Source organism: Microcaecilia unicolor, chromosome 8 (genome assembly GCF_901765095.1).
Source record: "Microcaecilia unicolor chromosome 8, aMicUni1.1, whole genome shotgun sequence".
In the NCBI taxonomy this organism is placed as follows: domain Eukaryota; kingdom Metazoa; phylum Chordata; class Amphibia; order Gymnophiona; family Siphonopidae; genus Microcaecilia; species Microcaecilia unicolor.
Genome location: NC_044038.1, coordinates 26,834,651 through 26,860,804, shown reverse-complemented (window position 1 = coordinate 26,860,804; position 26,154 = coordinate 26,834,651). Strand labels below are relative to the sequence as shown.

Below are 26,154 nucleotides of genomic sequence, written 5' to 3'. Positions count from 1 at the left end.
TCGTATCAAGCCTCATTTGTATTAATTTGGAATCTGTTTTTATTACATTTCTAAATGTCTGCTGTAATACCAGAGGAACTGTTTTAAGATCATTCAGTAATACTAAATACTGCTGTCAGATACTAAGGTATCTGGTTAATGTACGCTGTAACTTATGGGATATTGAAGCTAACAATTGTGCTCACATCTGCGCCAGGCTTGAAGGTCAGGGCTTTGTTTTCTGAAGTACAGGCTAAGATGTTGTAGGAGCAGGAATAGGTTACATGACCCGTCGTGAACTGGGACTGGGTTTCTCATTTTGCTTTAAGTAGTGTGGTAGCCGTGTTAGTCCACTCTTAAGGTTATCAATAGAAATCAAACAAAATAAAATATGGAAAAGAAAATAAGATGATACCTTTTTTATTGGACATAACTTAATACATTTCTTGATTAGCTTTCGAAGGTTGCCCTTCTTCCTCAGATCGGAAATAAGCAAATGTGCTAGCTGACAGTGTATATAAGTGAAAACATTCAAGCATTACTATGACAGTCTGACAGGGTGGGAGGATGGGGGTGGGTCGGAGGTATGCATCAAAGCATATCATTGATATTCTAACAGGATGGGTGTGGATAGGTGAGGGGTGGGGTGATCAACAGAGACATACAGCTTTATGGTTTATAATGGGTTAGGAACCCCAGATCCTTGTTAAGTCCTTTCTGTTGGGTGTTAAAATATTCAATCATTCTGACTTCAAAGGTCTTAGGTTCTTGTATGGTTTTAAAGTTACCTTTCAGGATTCTCACTGTGAAGTCACTGGTACAGTGTCCTGGTCCTATTTTGCTTTGTACATGTGCATTCCATTCTGCATTGTACCAAGTTCCAGCTGATTGTCCTGCTCTTAAAGCTGGCATTTCTGGCTAACTTGTGCCACTTATATATGAACGTGTTTGTGTTTTTACTTGCTCATTGCTCCAGATTTCTATATTTCATTGAGTGTAAGCGGGATAGCAAGTCCTCCCAAGATGAGTGACATCATCAACGGAGCTGGGCACAGGAAACTCTACTCCAGCTTACAGTTTCTCAAAGCTTTTGCGTAGGCTTGCTGCACATATATCCATTTTAAAAAAAATCCTACACTGTCTTCCTGTGTATTGAATGCATTTCGCAACCACAGAAAACTGGAGGCTGTGGTTATACTTCTCTGGAGCATTCCTCTGGCTTTTGCCATTACTTACTTCACTGTTTTGCAGACTTTAGATGATCAAATAAGATTCCTGTCCTGTTTGTACACAGTAACCTCACTCCCTATCATGTACTGTTCTGAGATTTCTGCACTCCAGTTGTGTTACTGCATCTTACTTGTGACACTCTTGTCTTTTCAGGTTGTATTTATTTTAGGTCATGATTCATTTTTTTCCTTTCCTGTTATTTGCTAAATTTGACACTACATGTACTAATTATGCTTGCTCCAGTTCACAGGGGCGATTTTGTTCTTTATCCCATATTGCACTATTAGTCTGCTCTCCTAGCTCAGGGTCAGACTGGAGTGTTGCAGAATTTTTCAGGACCATGATTGTTCTCTGCACCACAAGGTACATGACAGCAATGTAAAACATGCACATGCAACCACACATTGGAAGAGCTTGTGTCAGGTTGTCTATATGTGCTTTTGCTGTTCATGACGGCTTTCCCAGCCCACTAAAGGGCAGCACCAATGGTAGTACTCTTCTTTCCCACCTTATCTTATCTTTCCATACTCTTCTCCTGCCCTGTCTTTCTCCCCATCCTCTTGCGCCTGTCTCCTCCCATGACCTGTTTCCAGTGTTGCCAACCTAGCTTATTTCCCTGAGAGTTTGGGCTTATTTTTTTGAAGTAGTGTTTTTTTTTCCTGACCTTGCAGGTAGCTTGTTTTAGGGCTGCTTCTTTTTCTTTTATTTGACTTGGTATTCCGCTGATTGCCCACAATTGTCGTGTGATAACATTGCAAGTGTGTTAGCTGGCGCTCGGTCCCACATTTTCCTGTTCTCTTTCGTTTCCTCATTGGCTATGGAAGGAGTTTGTCGCAACATGCATCGCCTCTGTATGAGGGCTGCCTTCTGACACCCGGTTGATAAGACACACAAAGGAATGGGGCTTATTTTTAGGAACTGATATCGCTTGTTTTTTAAGCAAAACATTCTTACTTTTCCACGACTACCTGGCAACACTGCCTGTTTAATATCCCTGCTGCTCTGCTTTGCATAGCTCCCTTGGGTTTCCTTGGGACTGTTCTCAAGGTTCCTGCAGCCTTCATGTGGCATCATGTGATGTGCAGAGGATCTGCTTGTCAAACTAGAGAGAGAGAGAGAGAGAGTGCAGGAGCTGTGCACGTTTTACTTATTTTGTGGAGGCTTGGCCTCCTGCGGTCCCATCCCCCACCCTACCCTCTTGCTGACTACTGGCTCAGATTACTACTGAGGGAATAGCTGGCAGGCTAACGCAGCGTTTTGGGGATCAATCAGTTGACCTTTCTGTCCCTAGTGCATCATGTGTTCTCTGCCCTGTGTGGATTGTAAACAAATTCACTGTGAAATGTTGTGAAATTTTTTTTTTTTAAAGTCTCTTTCAACAAAGAAGGCTTCTGTTATTTAGAGAAATAGATAAGTTCTTAGCCCACCAGCAGTCCATAGCAATTATCCTCTCCCTTATAAAGAAAAGGGAGACTCTATAGAGGAGTGGCTTAGCTACAGGTGGGCCTGGCCGGCGGCACTCCACATCAACATCTCTCCTGTGCGGCGTCCAGGCATCTGCCTGCCCTTCAATGAACCCCGTCCCTCCCCAGTGTACCCCATCGGCCAGGTTCCACCATACAGAAAATGGCGGCGAGGGCGGGACCCAGCCAATGGAAGCCTGCGGAGCCGGCACAGGCAGCAATAATGAATCATTGTAGACATCTGTAAGGTACACTGGGGAAGGACAGAGTTCAGCGACAGGGAAAGTAGATGTCGCGGAGGACAGATGTTGATATGGGGTAGGTGGAAAAAATATATATATTTTTTTTATATCGGGGGGGGGGGGGGGGGGGTGTAGTGTGGAGTGAAAGGGACCATCCAAAATATTGGGTCTGGTTACACCCCAGCTATCCAAAATATTGGGTCTGGTTACACCCCAGCTATAGAGATCAACAATTTCGCAATATCTTCTTTTTAAACATTTGTGCATCCTGTGTATAATTAAGTATATGAATATTATCATGCTGTGACCTGAACAGCATAGTTTAACATCAGAAGAGAATAAGAGCCAAACACCCGGTTGACCATACAATAAACTCATTGATTTTAGACCAGTTCTGATTTCTGTTCTCTGTCTTCATCAGCGTGAGTAAAGGGGAAGCTGTAGGTCAGAGTAACAGAAGGTTGTTGTAAGATAAGTCAATTCTATGGAAGAGGACATATTACTTCAATTTACTGTAACCAGATGAACTCTAATGAGATGATACGATAATGAGATTAAGTTCATGCTAGCATGAGATGTCTAGAAATATCTTTTGAACAGTGGCGCTACATGTTTTAAGATGGGGGTAGGCTTTAAGACAGCAGATGTTCAAGGAGATTTTAGAGCATGCACTGTTGTGTTTTAGAACATGAGCCACTGATACTTAGGAAACTGAGATTAGTAAGACACGGCCTGAAGAGAGTCTGTCTGTGTGCAAGAGAGAGCACTTAAATCAGTAAAGATATTTGGTGTCCATTAGCACTCCTGTACTGCTTCAATACTCAATAAAACAAGGGAATTTCAACTCTTCTTTATACATCTGTGGTACTTCTCTGGGGCTCATACTATGAGTTACTGAACACTAAGACACATTACAGATTTTCCTGAAATCATTTCAAATACTGACCTGGCAGCAATAACCAAGATTGCTTGGTCCTTGGAGAGGGGTCTTTTATAACTCACAGGCAGCAGGTAAAGTGATATTGCTGCCGGGGGGGGGGGGGGGGCATGGAGATTGCAGAGGGGCATGGAGCCTCATTTGCATAAGTCAAAGGGCAGAAAAGCGGAGCCATGTACACAAAAAAAGTTGCTTAGTGGTAGGCCTGGCCCTGATTGCTGCATTTCCTTTTAGCCCTGTACATCAGTATTCTCTCTGTTGTACAGCAGTCCTCCATCTACATTTTTGCCAGTGCATATTGAGGGGTAGGGGGTCAGATGCTTTAACATTGCATTTTCAATCCTAGTCAGGGGCATAACCACTGGTAGTACATAAGTATTGCCATACTGGGACAGACCAAAGGTCCATCAAGCCCAGCATCCTGTTTCCAACAGTGGCCAATCCAGGTCACAAATACCTGGCAAGATCCTGGAGTGGAGAAGTGGCCTAGTGGTTAGGGTAGTGGACTTTGGTCCTGAGGAACTGAGTTCGATTCCCACTTCAGGCACAGGCAGCTCCTTGTGAATCTGAGCAAGTCACTTAACCCTCCATTGCCCCATGTAAGCCGCATTGAGCCTGCCATGAGTGGGAAAAACGCGGGGTACAAAACATTTTATACTGCTTATCCCAGAAATAGTGGATTTTCCCCAAGTCCAATTTAATAATGGTTTATGGACTTTTCCTTTAGGAAGCTGTCCAAATCTTTTTTTTTAAACTCTGCTAAGCTAACTGCCTTTACCACATTCTCTGGCAACGAATTCCAGCGTTTAATTACACGTTGAGTGAAGAAGGCTCTGGACCTTTCCACTTTTTGCCTCAGGCTCACCCGGTAGTCGGGCACACCATTCATGTAGCTGCAGGATCCCCAAGCCCCGAGACAGTTGTGCAGTGAAACAATGCAGGAGTCAGTGAATTCAAGAAGGGTTATTTTCAGGAAGTGCTCATGGTGCTGGCATCGGCGGCTTAAAATGTTGCCTCTGACTACAGCACTGTACGACTGACTTTATTTTATTTGCTCACACCTTTTTCAGTAGTATTTCCCTGTCCCTGGAGGGCTCACAATCTAAGTTTGTACCTAAGGCAATGGAGGGTTAAGTGACTTGCCCAGGATCAAAAGGAGCAGCAGTGGGATTTGAACCGGCCACCTCTGGATATCAAGACCAGTTCTCTAACCGCTAGGCTACTCTTTACTCCTTGGAGCAAGCTTTAGATTTCTTCAGCTGGCAGGGCTTGGGGATCCCTACCAGCTTAGGTGGTGGTGATTTTTTAATTTTGGTGGACGGCAGGAGGAAGGTGGAGGAAAGAGGAGCCAGAGAAAATGGGATGACTAATGCCTAAGTCAAAAACATAAAAGGATCATTATTTTCCTATCCCAAATCTTACAGCTCTTCAAACACTGGGAAAAGGTTTTTGCTATGAATACACGCATGGATCTCTCTCTCAAATGTTAAATATATATATAAAAAAGAAAACGACAAATACCTTTATGATGCTTTTTCAATTAATACAAAATATTTAAATCCTAAACTGAATTTTGACTTTTAGTTTGTAGCGTTGTTTCAGATTAGTTCTCGCTTTCTATTTAAAAATTTTCTTTATGCTTTCAAGTCTGTGGATGCATGTTTGAATTTGTTACAAATTAATGGACAGATGATTGAGCAAAGTTTACAGGTCTGGACGTATTCAAAGCTTTATCCCTGAGAAAGTCCTTTGACCTTTATTAACTACAGGGATCTGTGATGCCCTAGCACTTTAAAAGTTTAGGATTTAAATATTTTGTATTAATTGAAAAAGTATTATTAAGGCATTTCTTATTTTTTGATATTTATATTTTGAGATAGATACCCATGCCTGTTTTCAAAGCAAAAACTTTTTCCCATTGCTTGAAGTGCTGTATGACTAGTGCCCAGCCATGCTAACCATTGCCCCCCTCCTCCCCCCCCCCCCCCACAAAAAAACTTTCTGGCTATGCCACTGTTTCAGGACCACCTGCCTGTCCCTCACAATTGAAAGTGTGATATTGAAGCACCACCTGGGCAACTGGTGGGAAAGACGGCAGAGGGGCTCCTGCACAGATCAGAGGGGACATTGCATTCCGTATGAAGACTTTGCAACACTAGTGTATCATATAGGAGTGATTGCATGAATGTCTCATTCTGTAATATGGACTTGCCGGTTGAGATTCTTCCATTGTAGAAACATATCAGCATGCATCTTTTTAAATAACTTCAGAGCAGGCTAATGCCACCAGCTTATATTTCCAACATGATTCCCTTATTGATAACTATGTGACAGCAGTTTAATATGCCACATACAGATCCCTGGTTTTAGGACCAACACGTGGTTCTTTGACCTCAATAAAGGCTAAATAATACTATAATTAAAGCAGATATTTAGAAAATACCCGCAGAGTACATGGCACTGTATGAGTGGAAGCGGAAGGAAGCATGAATCAGTAGTCGAACAGTGATGTCCAAGTTGTGAACTGTAAACTTGGCAGAGAAGGTTGCATCTTTTTTAAGAAATCTCTTGATAGATTGTCAGCTTATACCTTTTTCTGAGATTTTCACAGCACCTGCTGCTTATTCTGAGTAATAAGGCAGCTCGGGTATCTTTAATATGCCATTGGGTGTTTTCTGTATTGGGCCCAAGATTGTGTGATTGTGTATTGCTTTCCCTGAGAATGGGACTGGATTAGGATTTACTGTCATTTCCAAAAAAAAAAAAAAAGCAGACTGTTTTGTTCAGAGGTGTTTTCATGATCATGACTAGTAATAATTCTGTTAGCATATATGTAATTACATGTATGTTGTCTGTCCTGTTTGTTAAATTATTATTTCTCATGTTTGTTGTGAGCTGCTCAAAATACAAGATGAGCAAGCTAGAAATGTCATGTGACCACTCCTTTCTTAAATAATAGGGTTGCGAGTTTAGTCCAGAGCTGTCATAACCATATCTAATTCTGGTGTTCAATATATACACGATTTACCTTTTTAATGATGCATAAGTATATTGCCCTGTGTGTCATGAAGTATGAAATTGTGCTGATTCGCATTCTTTAATTTTAACCATATTTTACCATAGGTAACTAATGAGCCTGGTTTATGTAGCTATAAATGTTAAAATGTTTAATCTGGCCTTGTGTTTATGGTTGATTGAAAAAAAAACACATTAAACATCTCTTTGAACAAGTTGTAGTGCCGGAGCTGTAACTCGTGACAAAAAATGTCCTTTAATGGTGGTTTTGTGCTTTTAGGAGGACGAGTAAAAACCTGGAAGCGCAGGTGGTTCATTTTGACTGATAACTGCCTTTATTACTTTGAATACACAACAGTAAGTATTAATGTACTATAAAGAAAGTGTCAACTGAACACTGCCTCAGTGGAGATGAGAATTGCATGATTGTCTTTTGTTTTGCAGGATAAAGAACCTAGAGGAATAATTCCCTTGGAGAACCTCAGTATAAGGGAGGTTGAAGATCCTAGAAAGCCAGTAAGCAGTTTTCTCTGTATCTCTCATGTAGTGAAGATCTGTTATACATATGTTTACCAGTGTTCTGAACACCTCTCTCTGGTACAGTGAAACTTGTTGGACTATCTATAAAAGTGAAAGCTTTTATTACTATTACTTAGCCGAGATTGGGAGGCGGGGATAGTGCTGGGCAGACTTATACGGTCTGTGCCGGGGCTGGTGGTTGGGAGACGGGGATAATGCTGGGCAGACTTATACGGTCTGTGCCAGAGCCGGTGGTGGGAGGCAGGGCTGGTGGTTGGGAGGCGGGGATAGTGCTGGGCAGACTTATACGGTCTGTGCCAGAGCCGGTGGTGGGAGGCGGGGCTGGTGGTTGGGAGGCGGGGATAATGCTGGGCAGAATTATACGGTCTGTGCCAGAGCCGGTGGTGGGAGGCGGGGATAGTACTGGGCAGACTTATAGGGTCTGTGCCAGAGCTGGTGGTTGGGAGGCGGGGTTGGTGGTTGGGAGGCGGGGATAGTGCTGGGCAGACTTATACGGTCTGTGCCCTGAAGAGGACAGGTACAAATCAAGGTAGGGTATACACAAAAAGTAGCACATGTGAGTTTATCTTGTTGGGCAGACTGGATGGATCGTGAAGGTCTTTTTCTGCCGTCATCTACTATGTTACTATATTACTATGTTACTGTGTTTATTAGGTACTCAGGCATGGAGGTTCTGGTCTATGTGATTTTTTTGTTGGGAAACTTGGTTATCCAATCACAAATCAAATGTGCAGACTAGCATTTGATGTTTGAATTTAAAGTGGGTATTAGAAATGAATGAACGTACCCTTGAGGTACTGTCATTTCAGTCCATGTTTTGCATGTTTTTCAGTATGTTGTTTTGCTTTGACCTAGGTTACACTGTGGGTCTACCTAGCCTAGTGTTCTGTACCTATTCTGTTAAATAGCCTGTAATAGAGTGATCATCCATAATTTGGTTGAATCACAGTGTCTTCACAGTGTTGCATTGTAATGGGTTCCACAGATTAATTATGCATCGTATAAGGAAATAATTCCTTATATTTGTTTAAAGGCAACTGTGAACATTAGGGGTACGTATTTGTGAGCTCGCATTTGGTTCATATGGAGGTGTATTTTCAAAGCACTTAAACTTACAAAGTTCTATAGTAACCTATGGAATTATGCAAGTCTAAGTGCTTTGAAAATGAGCCTCCATGGGCATCTAAAAATGTAAAGTTTGTGCAGATCACTTGCATATCTTCAAATTAACATGCGTACAATTGATTTGTGCACACTAAATAGTTCTTTCTACACATATAGCACATGAAAAACCCACAAATGTGTGAAGAAGCAAATGAACATTGCTAAAACATTATTTAAAATTAATACTACCAAAGTTTTCTTGGCCATGCACATCCCTAGTGAAGGTTTCACCGAGTGCCCCTTGTTCTTATATTATGAAATGCAGCAAATAGGAATATATTCACTTTTTCTACATCTAAGGAGGTAAAGAAACATCAGTGGGTTCAAAAGCCTGCATTTTTTTTTGCTGGTTCTTTAAAAGGTATTACACCACACATGTATACAGGAGTGGCCTAATGGTTAGTGCAGTGGGTTGCAGACATGGGGAACTGAGTTTGATTCCCATTGCTGCCTAATGGTCAGCATTGGGTTGAGACCCTGGAGAACCAGGTTCAATTCCCTGTGCAGCTTTGTGTGACCCTGGGCAAGTCACTTAGCCCTCCGTTGCCCTAGGTACAATGTACTTAGATTAGGGACAGTGCCAGTAATGAAACTGTAAACCGCTTAGGTCCAGGCAGCACATAAATGAATATATAAATACTGCTGGTTAAACTCAGACTGGCAGCCTTCACTCACATTTCATACTGCTGTTACAACACAATAGAATACAGTCCTTATTAACCACAATTATTATTTTTTTATTTTTTATTTTAGTTACATTTGTACCCCGCGCTTTCCCACTCATGGCAGGCTCAATGCGGCAGGCAATGGAGGGTTAAGTGACTTGCCCAGAGTCACAAGGAGCTGCCTGTGCCGGGAATCCAACTCAGTTCCTCAGTTCCCCAGGACCAAAGTCCACCACCCTAACCACTAGGCCACTCCTCCACTCCACTTACCTAATAAGTCTGGTTCAATCCAAGAAGCTAGTGCAGTATTAGGAAGTACAAAAAATATCTAACAAAATCAAAGCTAAATTAGGTTGCTATAAATTTCTGAAATAAATTTTGTTTTTGGTTTCCTTCTAAATTGCATATAGTTGACCTTGTGCCTAATATCTAAGGGGAATGAATTTCATCAAATAGACAGCAAGATAAGTCATTGAGGAAGACAGGATCCTTTTACTTTTGATCCCTCTCAAAGAAGGAAAGTAGACTAGCAGAGACCTATGCTTACGAGCAGAAGTACTGGAAGGAGCAAGCTCTAATAAATCAATTAGTATTGCTGGAGCAGTGCTGTGAAGAACTCGAAAACCAAATGTGTGAAGTTTAAATATTGCTCTAGCTCCAGTGGATAACCAATGTAGTCAGATCAGGAGCAGAGACACTCCTTGCCCTGTAGATCATTTGAGCTGCTGTATTCTGTGTAAAGTCTGTAATAATTTTCTCTCTTTGGAAGCATAACCTTTAGATATAGAAATCGAGAGATAGAGTCTTGTGTCAAAACTGAAGCCTGTATTCAAACCTTAAAATGGTCAAACAAATAAAGTTTTCAAAGTTGACAATGTAAGAATAGTTTGTGAAAAATGTAATTAAAACATTACATTGCACAGTCAAGGTCAAGTCTGGGTTTAAAATTTTCAGGAATTTAAGTTAAATTCCATTGTTCCTATGTTTAGCTTTGTAATTGGTGGGGAGGGGCCAACCCAAAGAGTCTTATCCCTCTTAAGCTTATAATTACTGTACATGCTTATTTCTCAACTTCCATTATGCAATCCTACACTAAAAAGATTTTTTTTTCAGGATTCCAGGGGACTGCTAGCAATATTATGTCATCCACACATGTAAAAACTTTGAGACCAGTTAGGGAAAAAATCTTGTCCAAATCTTTATAACATTAAAAAGTAGGGGAGAGAGAGAGAGGGGAACCTTGTGACACCCCACAAGGGAGGCACTTTCTCATTGATTCTTGACCTGAATTGCATCATCTTTTTTGTTTTTTTTTTTCCAACTTTTTTTTAGGTTGTTCTGAAATGTTTATTTTTGGACTATGTCTGTTTTTCTTTTACATCAGGGTAGCAGGAGACTTGACATAATAGGTTTAATTCTGTTTTGCTTAAAAGATTAGTAGTATGAACTAAAATGAAAAATGGAATTTTTTAATCTACATGTAGTCGAAATATACGCTAAGCTCATTTCATGGCCAAAAAACAGGAGCAATTACTTCAGTTCCCTGCAATGTCCTGCTTGGATTTAGCCCTCTTGTCTCGGGCAGTGTCCAGGCCACCACCAACTGTTTACACTGACTAAACCCACCCTGGAACATAGTAATCTGCTGGTACTACTACTACTACTTATCATTTCTATAGCGCTACTAGATGTACGCAGCGCTGTACACTTGAACATGAAGAGACAGTCCCTGCTCGACAGAGCTTACAATCTAATTAGGACAGACAAACAGGACAAATAAAGCATAAGGACAAAGTGTAGCAAGATTCCGGAATCCCAAAGAGTAGCAAGATTCCACGCAGAATCCCAACAGTAGAAAGATTCTGGAATCCCAAACACTACTACTACTTACCATTTCTATAGCACTACTAGACGTACGCAGCGCTGTACACTTGAACATGAAGAGACAGTCCCTGCTCGACAGAGCTTACAATCTAATTAGGACAGACAAACAGGACAAACAAGAGGTAAGGGAATTACCATGATAACTTTAAGGCAAACAAATCCACACACAGTACACTACATTGCAAGCTACAGTGTGAGGGGTGATGTGATTAATGCATTTGTTTCTATTGGCTTGTATTGTTTTAATTAGAGCTTCTTACTTTATGCTACTTTGTGTGAGGCATGGGGCAGAGGAGCAGGGAGGAGGGGAGAGTGATGCTTTTACTCTTCAAAGCTTTCAGCTCAAATCAGAACCGGGCTTATTAAGAGTCAGCACTGTGCAACGGTAGAGACCCCTTCCCAGTGCCAAGAGTCAAATCCAGACATTAGGGTCACTGTCCCATTCTTTAAAACCATTTTTGTCCCTAAGCAGGTACCAGCCCAACTACCCCATGGCCTGTAGTGTCACTGTTTCATGTTTCTGTTTTTCTGTTTAAGCTGATAAGAATCCTCTGTGTTTATCCATGGCCTTATTTTAAATCATTTACCATTTTAGCATTCACCTCCCTTTCCATGAAGAACTGTTTTGTGACATTCCTGATGCAAACCCTTAGAGCTTTATATTGTAACTCCTAATTCTACTCCTGCTTTCCTTTGAAATTGCTTATATCTTGTACAGTATTAATGCCTTTCAGATGTTTTACTGTTGCTGTCACTGCTGTCTAGGGTACATGTAGTTCCCTTGCCCGTAATGTCTTGTCTGTCAGCTTTACCTAGATTGTAAGCTCTTTGAGCAGGGACTGTCTCTCTATGTCAAATGTTCAGCGCTGCGTGCGTCTGGTAGCGCTATATAAATGCTATTAGTAGTAGTAGTATGTAGTTAAATCCTTTCTCATGTCATCTGGCTTTTGGTTGCCCTTCCAGTTTGTCTATATTTTTTTTAGAGAGAGGGTTTCCAGAACTGCACACAGTATCCTAGGTTAGGGCTTATCTCTGTACAGGGGTGTTATCTCAGCACCTCTTTTCTGCTGGTTAAGCCTCTCCTTATACACCTTAACTTTCCTCTAGCCACTACCTTAAGATCATCGGATACTATCGCCTCATAGTTGTTTCCCCTGGTAGGGGCAAATCAGCTTCTCAACCTCCCTCCCCCGTTATTTACTTCCCCCTTAGTTTTCTGCTGCCCAAAACCAATTGAAAAAGAAACCCCTGTGTTCACAAGCTCTCTTTTTGGTAAGAAACGGGCTTTTATAGCTAGTTTATACTCCCTACTTGATAAAGTAGAAGCGAGAATCACCTCCTTTCTACAGTGTCCAAGACTCAAAACAGCAAGGATTCAAGTTCGCGTCCTTCATCTGTCTATCTATTTATTTATTATATTTGTACCCCGCGCTTTCCCACAGATAGCAGGTTCAATGCGGCTTACATAGTAAATAGAATTACATAGTCTTGAGGAGAATATTACAATATTCATGGGGAATAAACTCCAAAAACAACATGCATCAAGATTCATATTATATTTACTTACTTTTCAGAAATCAGTGCTTATTTCTTTTGCTGACTCATGATGCTTTGCAACGGAATACTCTGTTTGATGTTCCTCTGTTGGCAAGCATAGAGTGTTTGTTTTGTGCTAAACTATGACATTGGCCCTATTGATATTTCTCAATCAAATCAATTATTATGCCCGTTCTATCTTGAAACAACAAACACATAGATGCTTAGTTTGGGGGGGAGGGGCAAAGGTTAGGGAAGTCATAGTGACAGTTGGGGGAGGTAGACCAATTCAGCATTAGCACCTCCCCCATGCTTATTCCAAATTATGCCTGTGGATTTTAGTAAGTTTGTTTTCAGTTAGTCTAATGATACGATTTTGATATCTGTATTCTTGCATGAATCAGTGTGGTTGTTGGATATATAGGAATATGGGACAATATTTTCCTAGTGGACCGGCAATATGCGCTGAATGTAAAGAGCAATGAGTAGAAAACCACATCTGTACAGTAGCATTACATCCTTCTATTGGAACAGTACATAATAAAAGTGGTTATTGGAGTTCTTTGTCTGGCGTCTATTTTAGCTTTATGTGAAACTGGTGGGAAATTGTCAAGACAAGGCTATTTTTTGAATGTGGATTAAACCAGTACTACTACTACTAAATCATTTTTATAGCTCTATTAGATGTATGCAGCATTGTACAAATTTTCTGTCCCTAAAGGGCTCACAATCTAAGTTTTTGTACCTGGGGCAGTGGAGTGTTAAGTGACGCCCAAGGTCACAAGGAGCTGCAGTGGGAATCGAACCCAAGTTATCAGGATCAAAGCCTGCTGCACTAACCATTAGGCTACATCGCTACCAGTCTGTTAGTGCTGCTGATTGTGTAACTGCTTATCCCTTTGCAGAACTGTTTTGAGCTGTATAACCCCAGCCATAAAGGACAGGTTATAAAAGCTTGTAAGACTGAAGCTGATGGCAGAGTGGTAGAGGGGAACCATGTTGTGTATCGAATATCTGCGCCAACTCCTGAGGAGAAAGAGGAGTGGATCAAATCAATCAAGTGAGTAAGGGTTCAAAGTCTTCATTACATTTCTCAAGTGTCTTAATATGACCAAGGTTCAAATTGTGCTTGCATGTCAATATTTTTATAGCTTGTGCCCTGCCCACATTCTTACCTTTTAATTCTAGGATGTTATTTTAGTTCAGGTAATCCTAATTAAAATCCAAACAGGTTCCAGCAATTAATAAATCAGCTACTTAAAGGTTTCAGAATGAATCTTTGTCACGAAACACCTAGCACCTACCTGGGGCTAGCCTCGTGGCCTATCCCCAGCACAGCTCTGGTCCGCATGCACCTGCCGCTTGTGCTCTACACTAGCAACTTCCTCCCACCGACTGGGTCCCAACCACCTCTGGGAGAGTCCCCCACTCTCAAAGTATTCCTGGTGATTTCTGGGTTACTGGGGGCCACACTCCCAGTGGTCCCACAATTCCTAGAAAGCACAGACCCATCACACAAACCCCCAGGATTCGTAGTCAGTCCAGACTAACAGAGCCAATAAACAATTATGTTTATTTTCATAAAAATATTGAATAGTGAACTATAAAAACAGATGGAAAATAACAGGCAAATAACAGGTAACTGAATATGGATCAATTATAAAACTAGCTAAACATTTTATCACTGCCTGGGAAGTACAGGAAATATAGCTGCTCACAGGTTACAGAATATGACTGCTCACAGGGTCTCAATAAAGAGATCTTTCTCTCTCTCTCTACTTCCAAAGTGAGACTGGGGAAAAATCCAATACATCCTGGCTGAATTTGAGCTCCTGGACCAATCAGAGCCCAGAACAACAAGTTTTAAAAAGTATACTGCAAAGTTACTTCCTCTGTGTTTAAAGAAAACCAGTCATTTCTCTGTAACAGCTTTAAACATGCACCTCTTCCTGGTCAAACTAGAGAAATACGCTTCATGAAGTATTCTTATAATTCATGTGCTGGAAAATTTACCATCTCGCCATAAACTGAGCTTTGACCATGGAAGGTGTTTTGTATGGGTAAAAAAGCTGCCTAGTGAACAAATAATGCCTTCACTGGGTTCAGATCAGAACTGATAGATAATAGCAACAATAAATTACGTAGTGTGTGTTCAGCTGAGAGTCAGAATGTGTTCTTTAATCTTAACATATAACATTTGATAGAAGAGAGAGAGATCAATTGGCCTTTTCAGTCTGTTCAGTTATTCCTGTTTCCTGCCTTATTAGCTGGTTTCCCATCGAGAACAGGGCATTGCCTTTAGTGATATAGCTCAGCGGCCAGCCATTGAAGCTGGACTGCATGTAAGATATTACTCATTATTTGGATTTGGCTCATGACTTTCCACTGGCAGCTCAAAGTGAGTTACTGTAGGTATTTCCCTGTCCCAAGGGGGTTTACAATCTAATTTTTGCACCTGAGACAATGGAAAGTGAAGTGTCTTGCCTTAAGTCACAAGGTGTGTCAGCGGGATTTGTCTTCCTCATGATGACTACACGATCCCTTACAATCCACAGCTAACTTCTTCCTTCTCACTATGTCGTACCTCAAAATTTGATAATAATTTGAATGATTACCAACTCAAGTGAATCTGCTTGAACATCCAGCAGCCCAGCCCCTGTGGCCTTTCTGGCTAGGACCTGGACTCCAGCACTCAGTTGGCAGCAGTCCAGTTTGGTTTCAAGTGGGGGGGGGGGGGGGGAGGTGCGCTTTAGCTTGCTGTTATCAATCCAGCTACCCCAATGACTTGGTGTGTCACTAGGTTGTGCTTTCTTTTTCTATCCCCTCTCCTCTTATTTTCACCACTTATCACCTTACTGAACAGTGTAGACACCACTAACCTGCTAGTACTGATCAGTTGGGTTTTGGGGCGTTTTAGCCTGCTGGTTCTAGTCCAGCTACCCCACGGCTTAGAAGGGTTATGTTTCCTTTAGCTCTTTATCACCTAGCTCCAGCCTCTGCTCAAGAGTGGTGTGTCTCCCCCTCTTCCTTTGTATCTCCCGTGCGTATTTGAATTTCATTGTAACAGGTGGATGTGAGGTGACTGCTCACTTAGCTTTTATATGAAAGTTGTGTCCTAATGTGTTATCTGAGAGGATGCGATGTGAAAACTTTAGAATCAGGCTTTGTTTCATGGCTCATTTTATAGTATTGTTGCCTTTTTTTCCTCCTGTTTCCTGTATGACCATGCTCCATGCATCTTATGCCATTTTGTTACAGGTCAGAAAGTGTGAATAATTGTGCTTCTTGCATCATCACATTATAACCAGGCTCATTAAATGCTTCACATGCAGAAATGAGCAGAGTTTTTTGGCGGTAGACATCTTGTAGTAAAGTTGAGAGAGATTTTACTTTTTTTTTTTTTTTTTTGTGTGTGAGGGAGATGCCTTTTGATGATCAATCTTCTGTTTTTTTTTTTTCTTTCGTTAGAGCAAGTATCAGCAGAGATCCCTTTTATGATATGCTGGCAACAAGAAAACGAAGAATTGCTAACAAAAAATAACAGCTCTGGATTGCAACTGAAGTGGATCATACAAGAAGCTAAAGCTGACGGTTTTTTCTATACAGCACACTTTCTATAAGGTCCTTTTCTGTTTTTGTAACATTTTTTTGTTTTACAATATTGAAGTGTTACCAAAGGAGTGACCACTTCAAGATATTCCTTTCTCGGAGCTAACACGGAAACCTCATTTTTGGTTTCCTACAGAACAAAAGAACTGGGAACAAGCTGTGATCCTCTGAACCTTATATCAGGCTGTTTGCCCGTGGTAAGAGGTTATAGCAGTATATCAGGTCATCAAACTGCAGCCTCAAACCCAAGCTGGAGTACTGTGGAGAAAGAGAAAAAGCAGGTCGATAAGTACTGAGAATCTGACATGTCGTAAGAAAAACACTGAAGAGAATTTTTTTTTCTTATAAACAGCGGGTCTTTTAAAAGAACGGATCAGAAAAGCTGGTGACAACGCCTGCTGCAGTATCTTAATTCAAATTCTGATCATCTTGCTTGTCTACTCAGTGTTGAACCTGCATCAGGGTCCAGCTGGAGCAGCCCTTTCATTGGGAATTACAGAACAACTGGCAAATATGAAGATACAAATATCCCTCTGTCTCTGTTCTGATCAGCATGAAAATTACATATTACCAGGATTGTCAAAAACACATTATTGTACAGTTGCAGTTTATAATTATCACAGAAGTTTTATAGAGGCACTTCAACTTGACTGGATTAAGCAAGGTCCCATCCCCCATCTCTGCAATCTCCTGAGAGCCAGCTGCTTTTTCCTCATGAGGCGTAGATCGCCTTGTGAACTGTGAAAAAGCTAGCGCGCTCTGACAGACTATGGGGAGAGATGATTTAAACTTGATTACACACTTTTCTAAATCTGAGTTCAGTTATATACAGGTACGATTAGAATTTCCCTGCTAAAGAGGGCTTACAGTTTAATTTTTTTGTACTTGAGGCAGTGGACTGAGTTCACAAGCATGGATGAGCAGGCTTACCTGGTTATTAGCCTGCTGCTCTATCCACTAGCTAATTCTCCATTCCACACTAAGAGGACACAGTTTCCTTGGCACAAGCCAGGCAGAAAAGGCTTATGAATAAGATGGTCTGCTGAACTCAGAGTGCGTGCAGCTGTACTCTACGCTTGCCTTGGGGGGGGGGCGCACACAAAAAGTTGAAAGGCCTCTTTAAGAAAGCGTGACTCTGATCTGTTGCTTTTGTGAATCACATGATTCTGGGTACTTGAACACTATGCCAAAATTTTGAAATATTTCACACTGATGTACAGAAATCATTGCTATACAAATATTTAGAAATGCTATTTTTTTTATATTTTATTGTGGCAGCTATTGAAATGGTACAAGAATATATCATATGTTAGCAGCTAGACTTGCTTTCTCAGTTTCCCAAGAAGAAAAAAAAACATTTTTGAAATCATATTTTTATCTTTCACTGTTTCATGTTAAATTTTGCCATTATTATACATTTATGGTGTTATGTCTCGCTTGACCTAGTTTTAAAAACATGAATCTGTCTCTTCAATTTGCATCAAACAGAAATATTTGTTAATTGGGTACTTAACATCAATGGCCACTGGTTGTGCTTAATCCATACAACCTGATTCAGCCTGTGGACACAGCCTTTTGCTTCCTCATGTCATTCACTTATTCATTATAATAATTATTTTTACCTTGCAAAAACCAATTAACTGAAAGCAACGATATTGACAAAATATTTTCACAGTTTATGCAGCAGAACTTTCATTTAAATGCATCAGTTAGAATTCTTCTTTCCTTCCTATAGTTTAAAAGTTTTGAAGAGTAATTAATGTGCTTGCTGTTGCTCAAAGTTAGGCTTTGTGGACCCACTGCCTCTCTTAGGTGCTGCAAACTTTCAGTTAGAGGCCACCTAAGATTTGCACCTACTGCCCTTAGCAAAAAGGGACTGATCTTGGCTTCCTTTGCAGGTATTGGTGTAGTGCAGCAGCCCCCCCCCCCCCCCCCCCCACTTTCCCATCATCTCTATCTGTGGGTCAGAAGCTGTGTCTGGGCTGTTAACCTGATAAATGAAGAGTGGCTATCTTGTTACTTAGCTCATCCCCACTCCCACCCCCTCTAAGTCAATATTAATGAACAAGAATATTAAGGCTAAAGCAAACATTTTAATCAGACAGGGAAGCCAGTTTTCATTTTCTCACTACTTGACACAACCTTTTAAAGCACTTTATAATATATAAAACTGAAAACAAATCTACGTCATCTGCTAAAGGGACAGATGAGTACATCACACTTGAAGTAGCAGTCCTAGCAATAGCAGTGCAATTTAAAGTCTGAGGAACAAGTTATAGTTATTGGTGATCATGTCAGATGCAGTGACGTATCTGAGGTTTGGCGGTAGGGGGGGGGCAGGGGCTAAAGTGAGGGGGCACATTATAGCCCCCCCCCCGGCCTGCCGTCAACCCTCCCCCGCCGAGGTCTGCTTCCTCCGGTCCGGTGCCTTTAAAAGTATTACTTCAGCTGGCGGGGGACCCCCAACCCCCGCCAGCCCAGCCGAGGTCTTGTTTTAAGAAGTTCTTCCATCCTCGTGCTATTGAAAACTGCCTGCCTGCATCCCTTCCAGTTTCGGACTGAGTCTGACATCACAGCACGTTAACGTCCTGCACATAAAACAAGACCTCGGCTGGGCTGGCAGGGGTTGGGGGTCCCCCGCCAGCTGAAGTAATACTTTTAAAGGCACTGGACCGGAGGAAGTGGACCTCAGTGGGGGTAGGTGGGGGGGGGGGGGGGTTGACAGCGGTAGGGGGGTCCAGGGTGAAAGCAGGGGCCCAGGCCCCACGCAGATACGCCCCTGGTCAGATTACCTGTTCCCATCAGAAATCTGACTGGCCCTAGCCCTAGATTAGTGTCCTGCTAATAAATGTATAATATTAACAACATTTAATACAACTCAGACTGCTGGATGAGTAATGAACTTACCACGTGCTTGAACACTAATAACAGAGTAGAAAGGCAACGTCAGTCCACATTTCAGAGTTCTTACATAAGAAGGCCAATTATCATTTGTAGCTCAAGAAAACCTCGTTTAGGAAAACTTTGTAAGCATTCTAAAAGACATGAAAGTTTCAACCTGCAGAAGCCTTTTTTTTGGGGGGGGCAAAATGAACATATCTGTTGGCCTACACTAGGTGTTCTCAACTCAGTCCTTGGGATATACCCAGCCAGTCAGGTTTTCAGGATACCCACAATGAATATGCATGAGATGAATTTGTGTACCATGGAGGATAGAGCATGCAAATCTATCTCATGCATATTCATTGTGGGTATCCTGAAAACCTGAGTGGCTAGGGTATATCCTAAGGACTGGGTTGAGAACTCCTGGACTAGACATTTGGCCTTTCATCTGGCCCCATAAACGGTGGCTCTTCAGTGTCCTTAAGATAAATTTTCACATCAGATTCTTTGACTTATGAATAATAATTGGTCATCTAATGCAAGAACTCTTTGAATGGCATATGCTCCTTTATTATTTAGGGTGTTGAATTACATGGGTTTATTGGAAGTCCAATATGCAGCCAGCAGGCACTTGTGTTCTGTTTTGTGTTGGAGACCTACTAAGAAGAGACAGGTTGCCTTGAGGATTTTTCTAAAAGACCTAGTTACCATAAGATACATGTTTTAAATAATAAATTGGTCTTAACTGGTAGACAAAAAAGTGGTGGTGCTGGGGAGAGAACGAGTGGACCAGGGACAGGCATCTTCATCTGTTCCAGCACTTTCCTTCTAGGCAGCTGCTGCAAATTCCCCTGCTGCTCTGGGTCTGTAAAGAAGTGGTGAAACTGTTCCAGGCAGTGGCTCCAGAAATTAAGCCCTAATCATGTCACACCAAGAAGCTATGTTTGCAAAACCAGTATATCTCATACTGTATATATCAGTAGTATTCACATGACAAAGCTCCAAACGTTTTCATTAATCCTAAATGTGCTACTCCTGGTTCAATAACCAGCTATGGTGGTAATGTGAATGAATGTTGCAAGGTGACTTTTGGGAACTTCTTTCAGTGAGATTCTTGCACAATGGCAGTGGCGTACCATGGTGGGGGGCGGTTCGCCCCGGGTGCACGCCGCTGGGGGGGGGGGAGGGTGCCCCGCGCCTGCCAGCTCTTCGTTTTCATGCTCTCTCTGCCCCGGAACAGGAAGTAACCTGTTCCGGGGCAAAGGGAGCATGAAAACGAAGAGCCGGCAGGCGCGCGGCACCCTCCCCCCCCCCAGCGGCGTGCACCCGGGGGGGGGGTTCTTTTGCCGGGGGGGGGGGGGCTGCACCTGGGGGGGCGGGGTGCATTGGCGATCCGCCCCAGGTGTCAGCCCCCCTAGGAACGCCACTGCACAATGGTACAGAGTATCTGTTAAGTAAACAAGAAACAGCAGTACACTTCAGCAAGGAAAAGGTTGCTAAGTTGAAGGCTCAGAGTGTATCGGCAGTCAGAATGTGTAATGTTGCCTCTACTTTAGGTTAAGGGAACGATGTCCTACCGTTCTGAGAGAAGCATTTTAACTCCTGAAAACTGTTTCTATCAGAGTGGAATATGGTTACAAAAAGCTGAACAAAGTATGAAATACACAAGGCTCAGCTGGTCTGACTCTTGTGACAGAAAGTTACACAATTATTACACCTTTCTGTATAATTTAAAAAATTAACAGTTAAAATCATATGACACCAATAGGCTGGAGCAGCAATTTATGCTTCACATATTAAAAAAAAAAGCCTTTATATTAAAATATAATTGTATACATTCAGTATAGGAGTATGTTTGCTAAAAGCCTGATCTGTTTTAGATCAGACACAACTGTTAAACATTATGGTTTACCATTTCTTATTTATTTTATTAGTAAATGAAAATTGTTTCTATTTTCAGTTAATTCTAGATGTAAATATTGTACAGATGAATTGTGTTTGCCTGTTACACAATGTATAAACCAATTATTTGCATGGAAAAAAAAAAACATTTTACTATCTAAGAATATTATCTTGTACAACAAACAGTGAATGTTGTTAACATTTCACTTAATACAATTAAAATGGAACATCCGAAGCATTCTTTTGGTTGTAATTGTGCATTTTATATTACAGTGCCTTCCCTGAGCTGCCACCACTGTTGTTCCCATGCATGCTTAGTTTTCACATGTATTTGAGAGGGGGGGGGGGGGGGGGGGGGAGAACAGGGTGGCTGGCAGCTGCAGCAGCTTAGAGATACTGCTGCTGGCTGCTCAGGTTGCAAGTGTTCTGGCCAGGAGGAGATCTCCAGCTCCCTGCCTGGCACCCGAATGGATCACCAATTTTTATTTCTCATTGGTTATCAAACCAAGCTCATCCTAACTCTGTGGGAACAGAGGCAAACCAGCCATTGAATATACTCTTAATTCCCAGGAACTCTTTCCCAGTAACAGTAGAAGCCCATTGTAAAGCAAAGGGCAAGAAAGAACCATTGCCCCTCAACTATCCCCCAGACAAACAGCTAATGCATATTGGATGGGGAGGGAAACGTCACAAGAAGGGACACATGAAGGATACCACAGTACTTCCCAAGCTCATGTCCATGGTATTTTGAGAACACTCAGTAGGTGAAGCTCCTGTCTTGAAGAGCTGCAGAGATGTGGGCAGTTGTCAGCAGACGCCAAACAGAATAAGGAATGGTTCCCTACGAAAAGTCTGAGCAGGCATAGGGAAGGGATGTAGGCCAAACCAAACAAGCTCATCTCCAGAGGTTGATTGTAGTAAAGTTGTATTTATTGAGAAACCAGATAATACAAACGTGATCATGCTCTGTGTTTTGGCAAAATATTGCCTGCCTCGGAAGTCAAGCATCTGTCTGTAAAGTATCCATAGTAACAACAAATGTTAAGAAAGATCAAATCAATAAAGCACTTAAAAATCGTGACAAATAGTGTTGTTGCACGAACTGCATGGGCAGCCAATATTTTGCCAAAACACAGACCATGTCAAGTCTGTATTATCTGGTTTCTTAACAAATACAACTTTACTACAATCAGCTGCTGGAGATGAGCTTGTTTGGTTTGGCCTACATCCCTCCCCTACTCCTCCTGCTGCTCAGTGTTGACTCCATGAATAAGGATGGTATGGGGTAGCTGTGGCATCTTCCTTTTCAACTATTAGAGCCCATAGCTCAGCAGGTTGGGACCTTTTTGACCTACGTTGTCTTCTCTGTAGGAAAGGAGAAACGGGTGATATGATACAGACGTTCAAATATTTGAAAGGTATTAATCCACAAATGAACCTTTTCCGCAGATGCGAAGGCGGTAGAACAAGAGGACATGAAATGAGATTGAAGGGGGGCAGACTCAAGAAAAATGTCAGAAAGTATTTTTTCACAGAGAGTTGTGGATGCTTGGAATGCTCTCCTGCGGGAGATGGTGGAGATGAAAACGGTAACGGAATTCAAACATGCGTGGGATAAACGAATGGATCCTCAGGAGCTTAGCCGAGATTGGGTGGCAAGAGCAGGTAGTGGGAGGTGGGGATAGTGCTGGGCAGATTTATACGGTCTGTGCCAGAGCTGGTGGTTGGGAGGCGGGGATAGTGCTGGGCAGACTTGTACAGTCAGTGCCCTGAAAAAGACAGGTATAAATCAAGGTAAGGTATACACAAAATGTAGCACATATGAGTTATCTTGTTGGGCAGACTGGGTGGACCGTGCAGGTCTTTTTCTGCCGTCATCTACTATGTTACTATGTTAGGTAATTGCAGTTTTAGAGTGTGTCATTGTAATGAAGTTGCCTGCTCATCTGGGGTTGTATTTGGAAGACTGGAATGGAGGGGATGATCAACCGCCCCCCCCCCCCCCTTAATTATTCATAGCAAGGAAGCAATTTGTTCTTTATGCTATTCTTCTGGTCCACAACGTCATCATACAAAAGTAGAAACTGGAAGAACCTCCAACTTTTGCAATGTGGATGCTTCGCTCATACAATACTAGTCATGTTATATGCTGTCTGTTAGACATGCTTATGGAAGAAATTCATCAGACTATATGACCACCATTGTTCACTAGAACATATATAATTATGTATGTCAACTCTAGGTCCTTGGGGAATGGGAGGGAGGGAGGGATGTATGAGTGTGTGCTTATGTTGTATGAATGTCAGTAGTGGTTGCTGGGATTAACAAATGTAGAACAGCACTCCAGGTTAGGAGGCATTGATGCAACCCCTGTTCGACACACAGCCTACCTATGGGGATCAGTTGTTTACTATTATTGGAATGAGATTTTATTCCATGTAGGGCAAGTGTGCTACTAGGCTCATATTACAATAACAGATTTAATTGTTTTGGCTTTGTGGCCTAGTGGTTAGGGTGGTGGACTTTGGTCCTGAGGAATTGAGTTCAATTCCCACTTCAGGCACAGGCAGCTCCTTGTGACTCTCGGCAAGTCACTTAACCCTCCATTGCCTCATGTAAGCTGCATTGAGCCTGCCATGAGTGGGAAAGTGCGGGGTACAAATGTAACAACAATAAAATAAATAAAAAAGAATATTTAAAAACAAACACAAAAAAACATCAACATGCCAAGTCAAGATGATTTTGTCCATGCTTTGCCTTGTACCAAAGTCAAACATGGCTAGGTTAGAGCCATTTGACCAATGTGAAATCATGTGCCTACTCAATGTACAGGAATGGAGCAAAGCATTCTGATATCTTCTAAAATGAGCCATTGTCTTGCACTGGTGGCACATTGGCAAATACATGGAATGCATCTGGTCTGGGCTTCCAAGATGGCATTTTTAAACAAAGTCCATGCCTGATTTAATGTCCTAACCTTTGCAGCCGATCGTTTTAGCTTCTTTTTAACCATTTCCTCATGTTATAATAGTCATCCTTTCAACAATTAAATGCTGCTAGATTTCCTTCATGACTTAATTCCAGATAGCAGCTCAAACATAGTAACATAGTAGATGACGGCAGAAAAAGACCTGCATGGCCCATCTAGTCTGCCCAACAAGATAAACTCATATGTGCTACTTCTTGTGTATACCTTAGCTTGATTTGTATCTGCCATTTTCAGGACACAGACTGTAGAAGTCTTGCCCAGCACCAGCCCCACCTCCCAATCTCAGCTAAACTTCTGAGGATCCATTCCTTCTGAACAGGATTCCTTTATGTTTATCCCACACATGCTTGAATTCCGCTACCGTTTTCATCTCCACCACCTCACGCGGGAGGGCATTCCAAGTATCTACCACTCTCTCCGTGAAAAAATACTTCCTGACATTTTTCTTGAGTCTGCCCCCCCTTCAATCCCATATCATGTCCTCTAGTTCTACCGCCTTCCCATTTCCGGAAAAGGTTCGTTTGCGGATTAATACCTTTCAAATATTTGAACGTCTGTATCATATCACCCCTGTTTCTCCTTTCCTCCAGGGTATACATGTTCAGGTCAGCAAGTCTCTCCTCATACGTCTTGTAACACAAATCCCATACCATTCTCGTAGCTTTTCTTTGCCATGCTTCAATTCTTTTTACACCCTTAGCAAGGTATGGTCTCCAAGACTGAACACAATACTCCAGGTGGGGCCTCACCAACGACTTATACAGGGGCATCAACACCTCTTTTCTTCTGCTGGTCACACCTCTCTCCATACAGCTTAGCAACATTCTCGCTACGGCCACCGCCTTGACACACTGTTTCGTCGCCTTCAGATCCTCAGATACTATCACCCCAAGATCCCTCTCCCCATCCGTACCTATCAGACTCTCCCTGCCTAACACATACGTCTCCCATGGATTTCTACTCCCTAAGTGCATCACTTTGCATTTCTTCGCATTGAATTTTAATTGCAAAACCTTAGACCATTCTTCTAGCTTCTGCAGATCCTTTTTCATGTTTTCCACTCCCTCCCTGGTGTCCATTCTGTTTCAAATCTTAGTATCGTCCGCAAAAAGGCAAACTTTACCTTCTAACCCTTTGGCAATGTCACTCACAAATATATTGAACAGAATCGGCCCCAGCACCGATCCCTGAGGCACGGCACTACTCACCTTCCCCTCCTCCGAGCGAATTCCATTAACCACCACCCTCTGGTTTCTGTCCGTCAACCAGTTCCTAATCCAGTTAACCACTTCAGGTCCTATTTTCAGCCTGTCCAGTTTATTCAAGAGCCTCCTGCGGGGAACCGTGTCAAAAGCTTTGCTGAAATCTAAGTAGATTATGTCCATAGCACGTCCTTGATTCAATTCTCCAGTCACCCAGTCAAAGAATTCAATGAGATTTGTTTGACACGATTTCCCTTTGGTAAAACCATGTTGTTTCGGATCTTGCAAGTTATTGGCTTCCAGGAAAGTCACTATCCTGTCCTTCAACATCACTTCCATTACTTTTCCAATAACCGAAGTGAGGCTTACCGGCCTGTAGTTTCCAGCTTCTTCCCTATCACCACTTTTGTGAAGAGGGATCACATCCACTGTTCTACCTAGGAAAAAGCTAATTTGAAAAGAATTATAAAACCACAAATGAAACAACTAGATCAGTCTCAACTTAGCCTTTCAAAGATGAGTGGAGGAGTGGCCTAGTGGTTAGGGTGGTGGACTTTGGTCCTGGGGAACTGAGTTCGATTCCCACCTCAGGCACAGGCAGCTCCTTGTGACTCAGGGCAAGTCACTTAACCCTCCATTGCCCCATGTAAGCCGCATTGAGCCTGCCATGAGTGAGAAAGCGCAGGGTACAAATGTAACAAAAATAAAAAAATAAATGATGTGCTTTGAGACTTTTCAAGCTGTCTGGCATACCTTAAGGGCTCCGTTTACAAAGCTATGCTAATGATACTGGTGCAGCAAATGCACCAAAGCCCATTAAATTCCTATGAGCTTTGTTGCATTTGCTACGTGAAAATTGCTAGTTTGGCTTTGTAAAAGGAGCCCTAAGTATCTTACTCATTTTGAATTTTTTT

The 26,154-nt window shown here is 42.0% G+C and overlaps 1 protein-coding gene and 1 long non-coding RNA gene across 2 annotated transcripts in view; both read left to right on the top strand.

The window, feature by feature from the left end:
• Nucleotides 1–17,467, top strand: part of CYTH3 (cytohesin 3) — a 122,154-nt gene extending 104,687 nt beyond the window's left edge. Inside the window, exons 10-13 of the mRNA XM_030211826.1 lie at nucleotides 7,147–7,223; nucleotides 7,311–7,382; nucleotides 13,561–13,715; nucleotides 16,124–17,467. Of these exons, the coding sequence (XP_030067686.1) occupies nucleotides 7,147–7,223; nucleotides 7,311–7,382; nucleotides 13,561–13,715; nucleotides 16,124–16,196 (377 nt within the window). The 3' untranslated portion in view covers nucleotides 16,197–17,467. The remainder of the gene's footprint in view (nucleotides 1–7,146; nucleotides 7,224–7,310; nucleotides 7,383–13,560; nucleotides 13,716–16,123) is intronic.
• A 2,032-nt stretch (nucleotides 17,468–19,499) lies between these two features.
• LOC115475843 lies at nucleotides 19,500–20,944 on the top strand. Its single transcript, XR_003943110.1, has 2 exons — nucleotides 19,500–20,274; nucleotides 20,592–20,944. It is a non-coding gene; the product is annotated as an uncharacterized LOC115475843 (long non-coding RNA).
• Nucleotides 20,945–26,154: the final 5,210 nt, after the last annotated feature.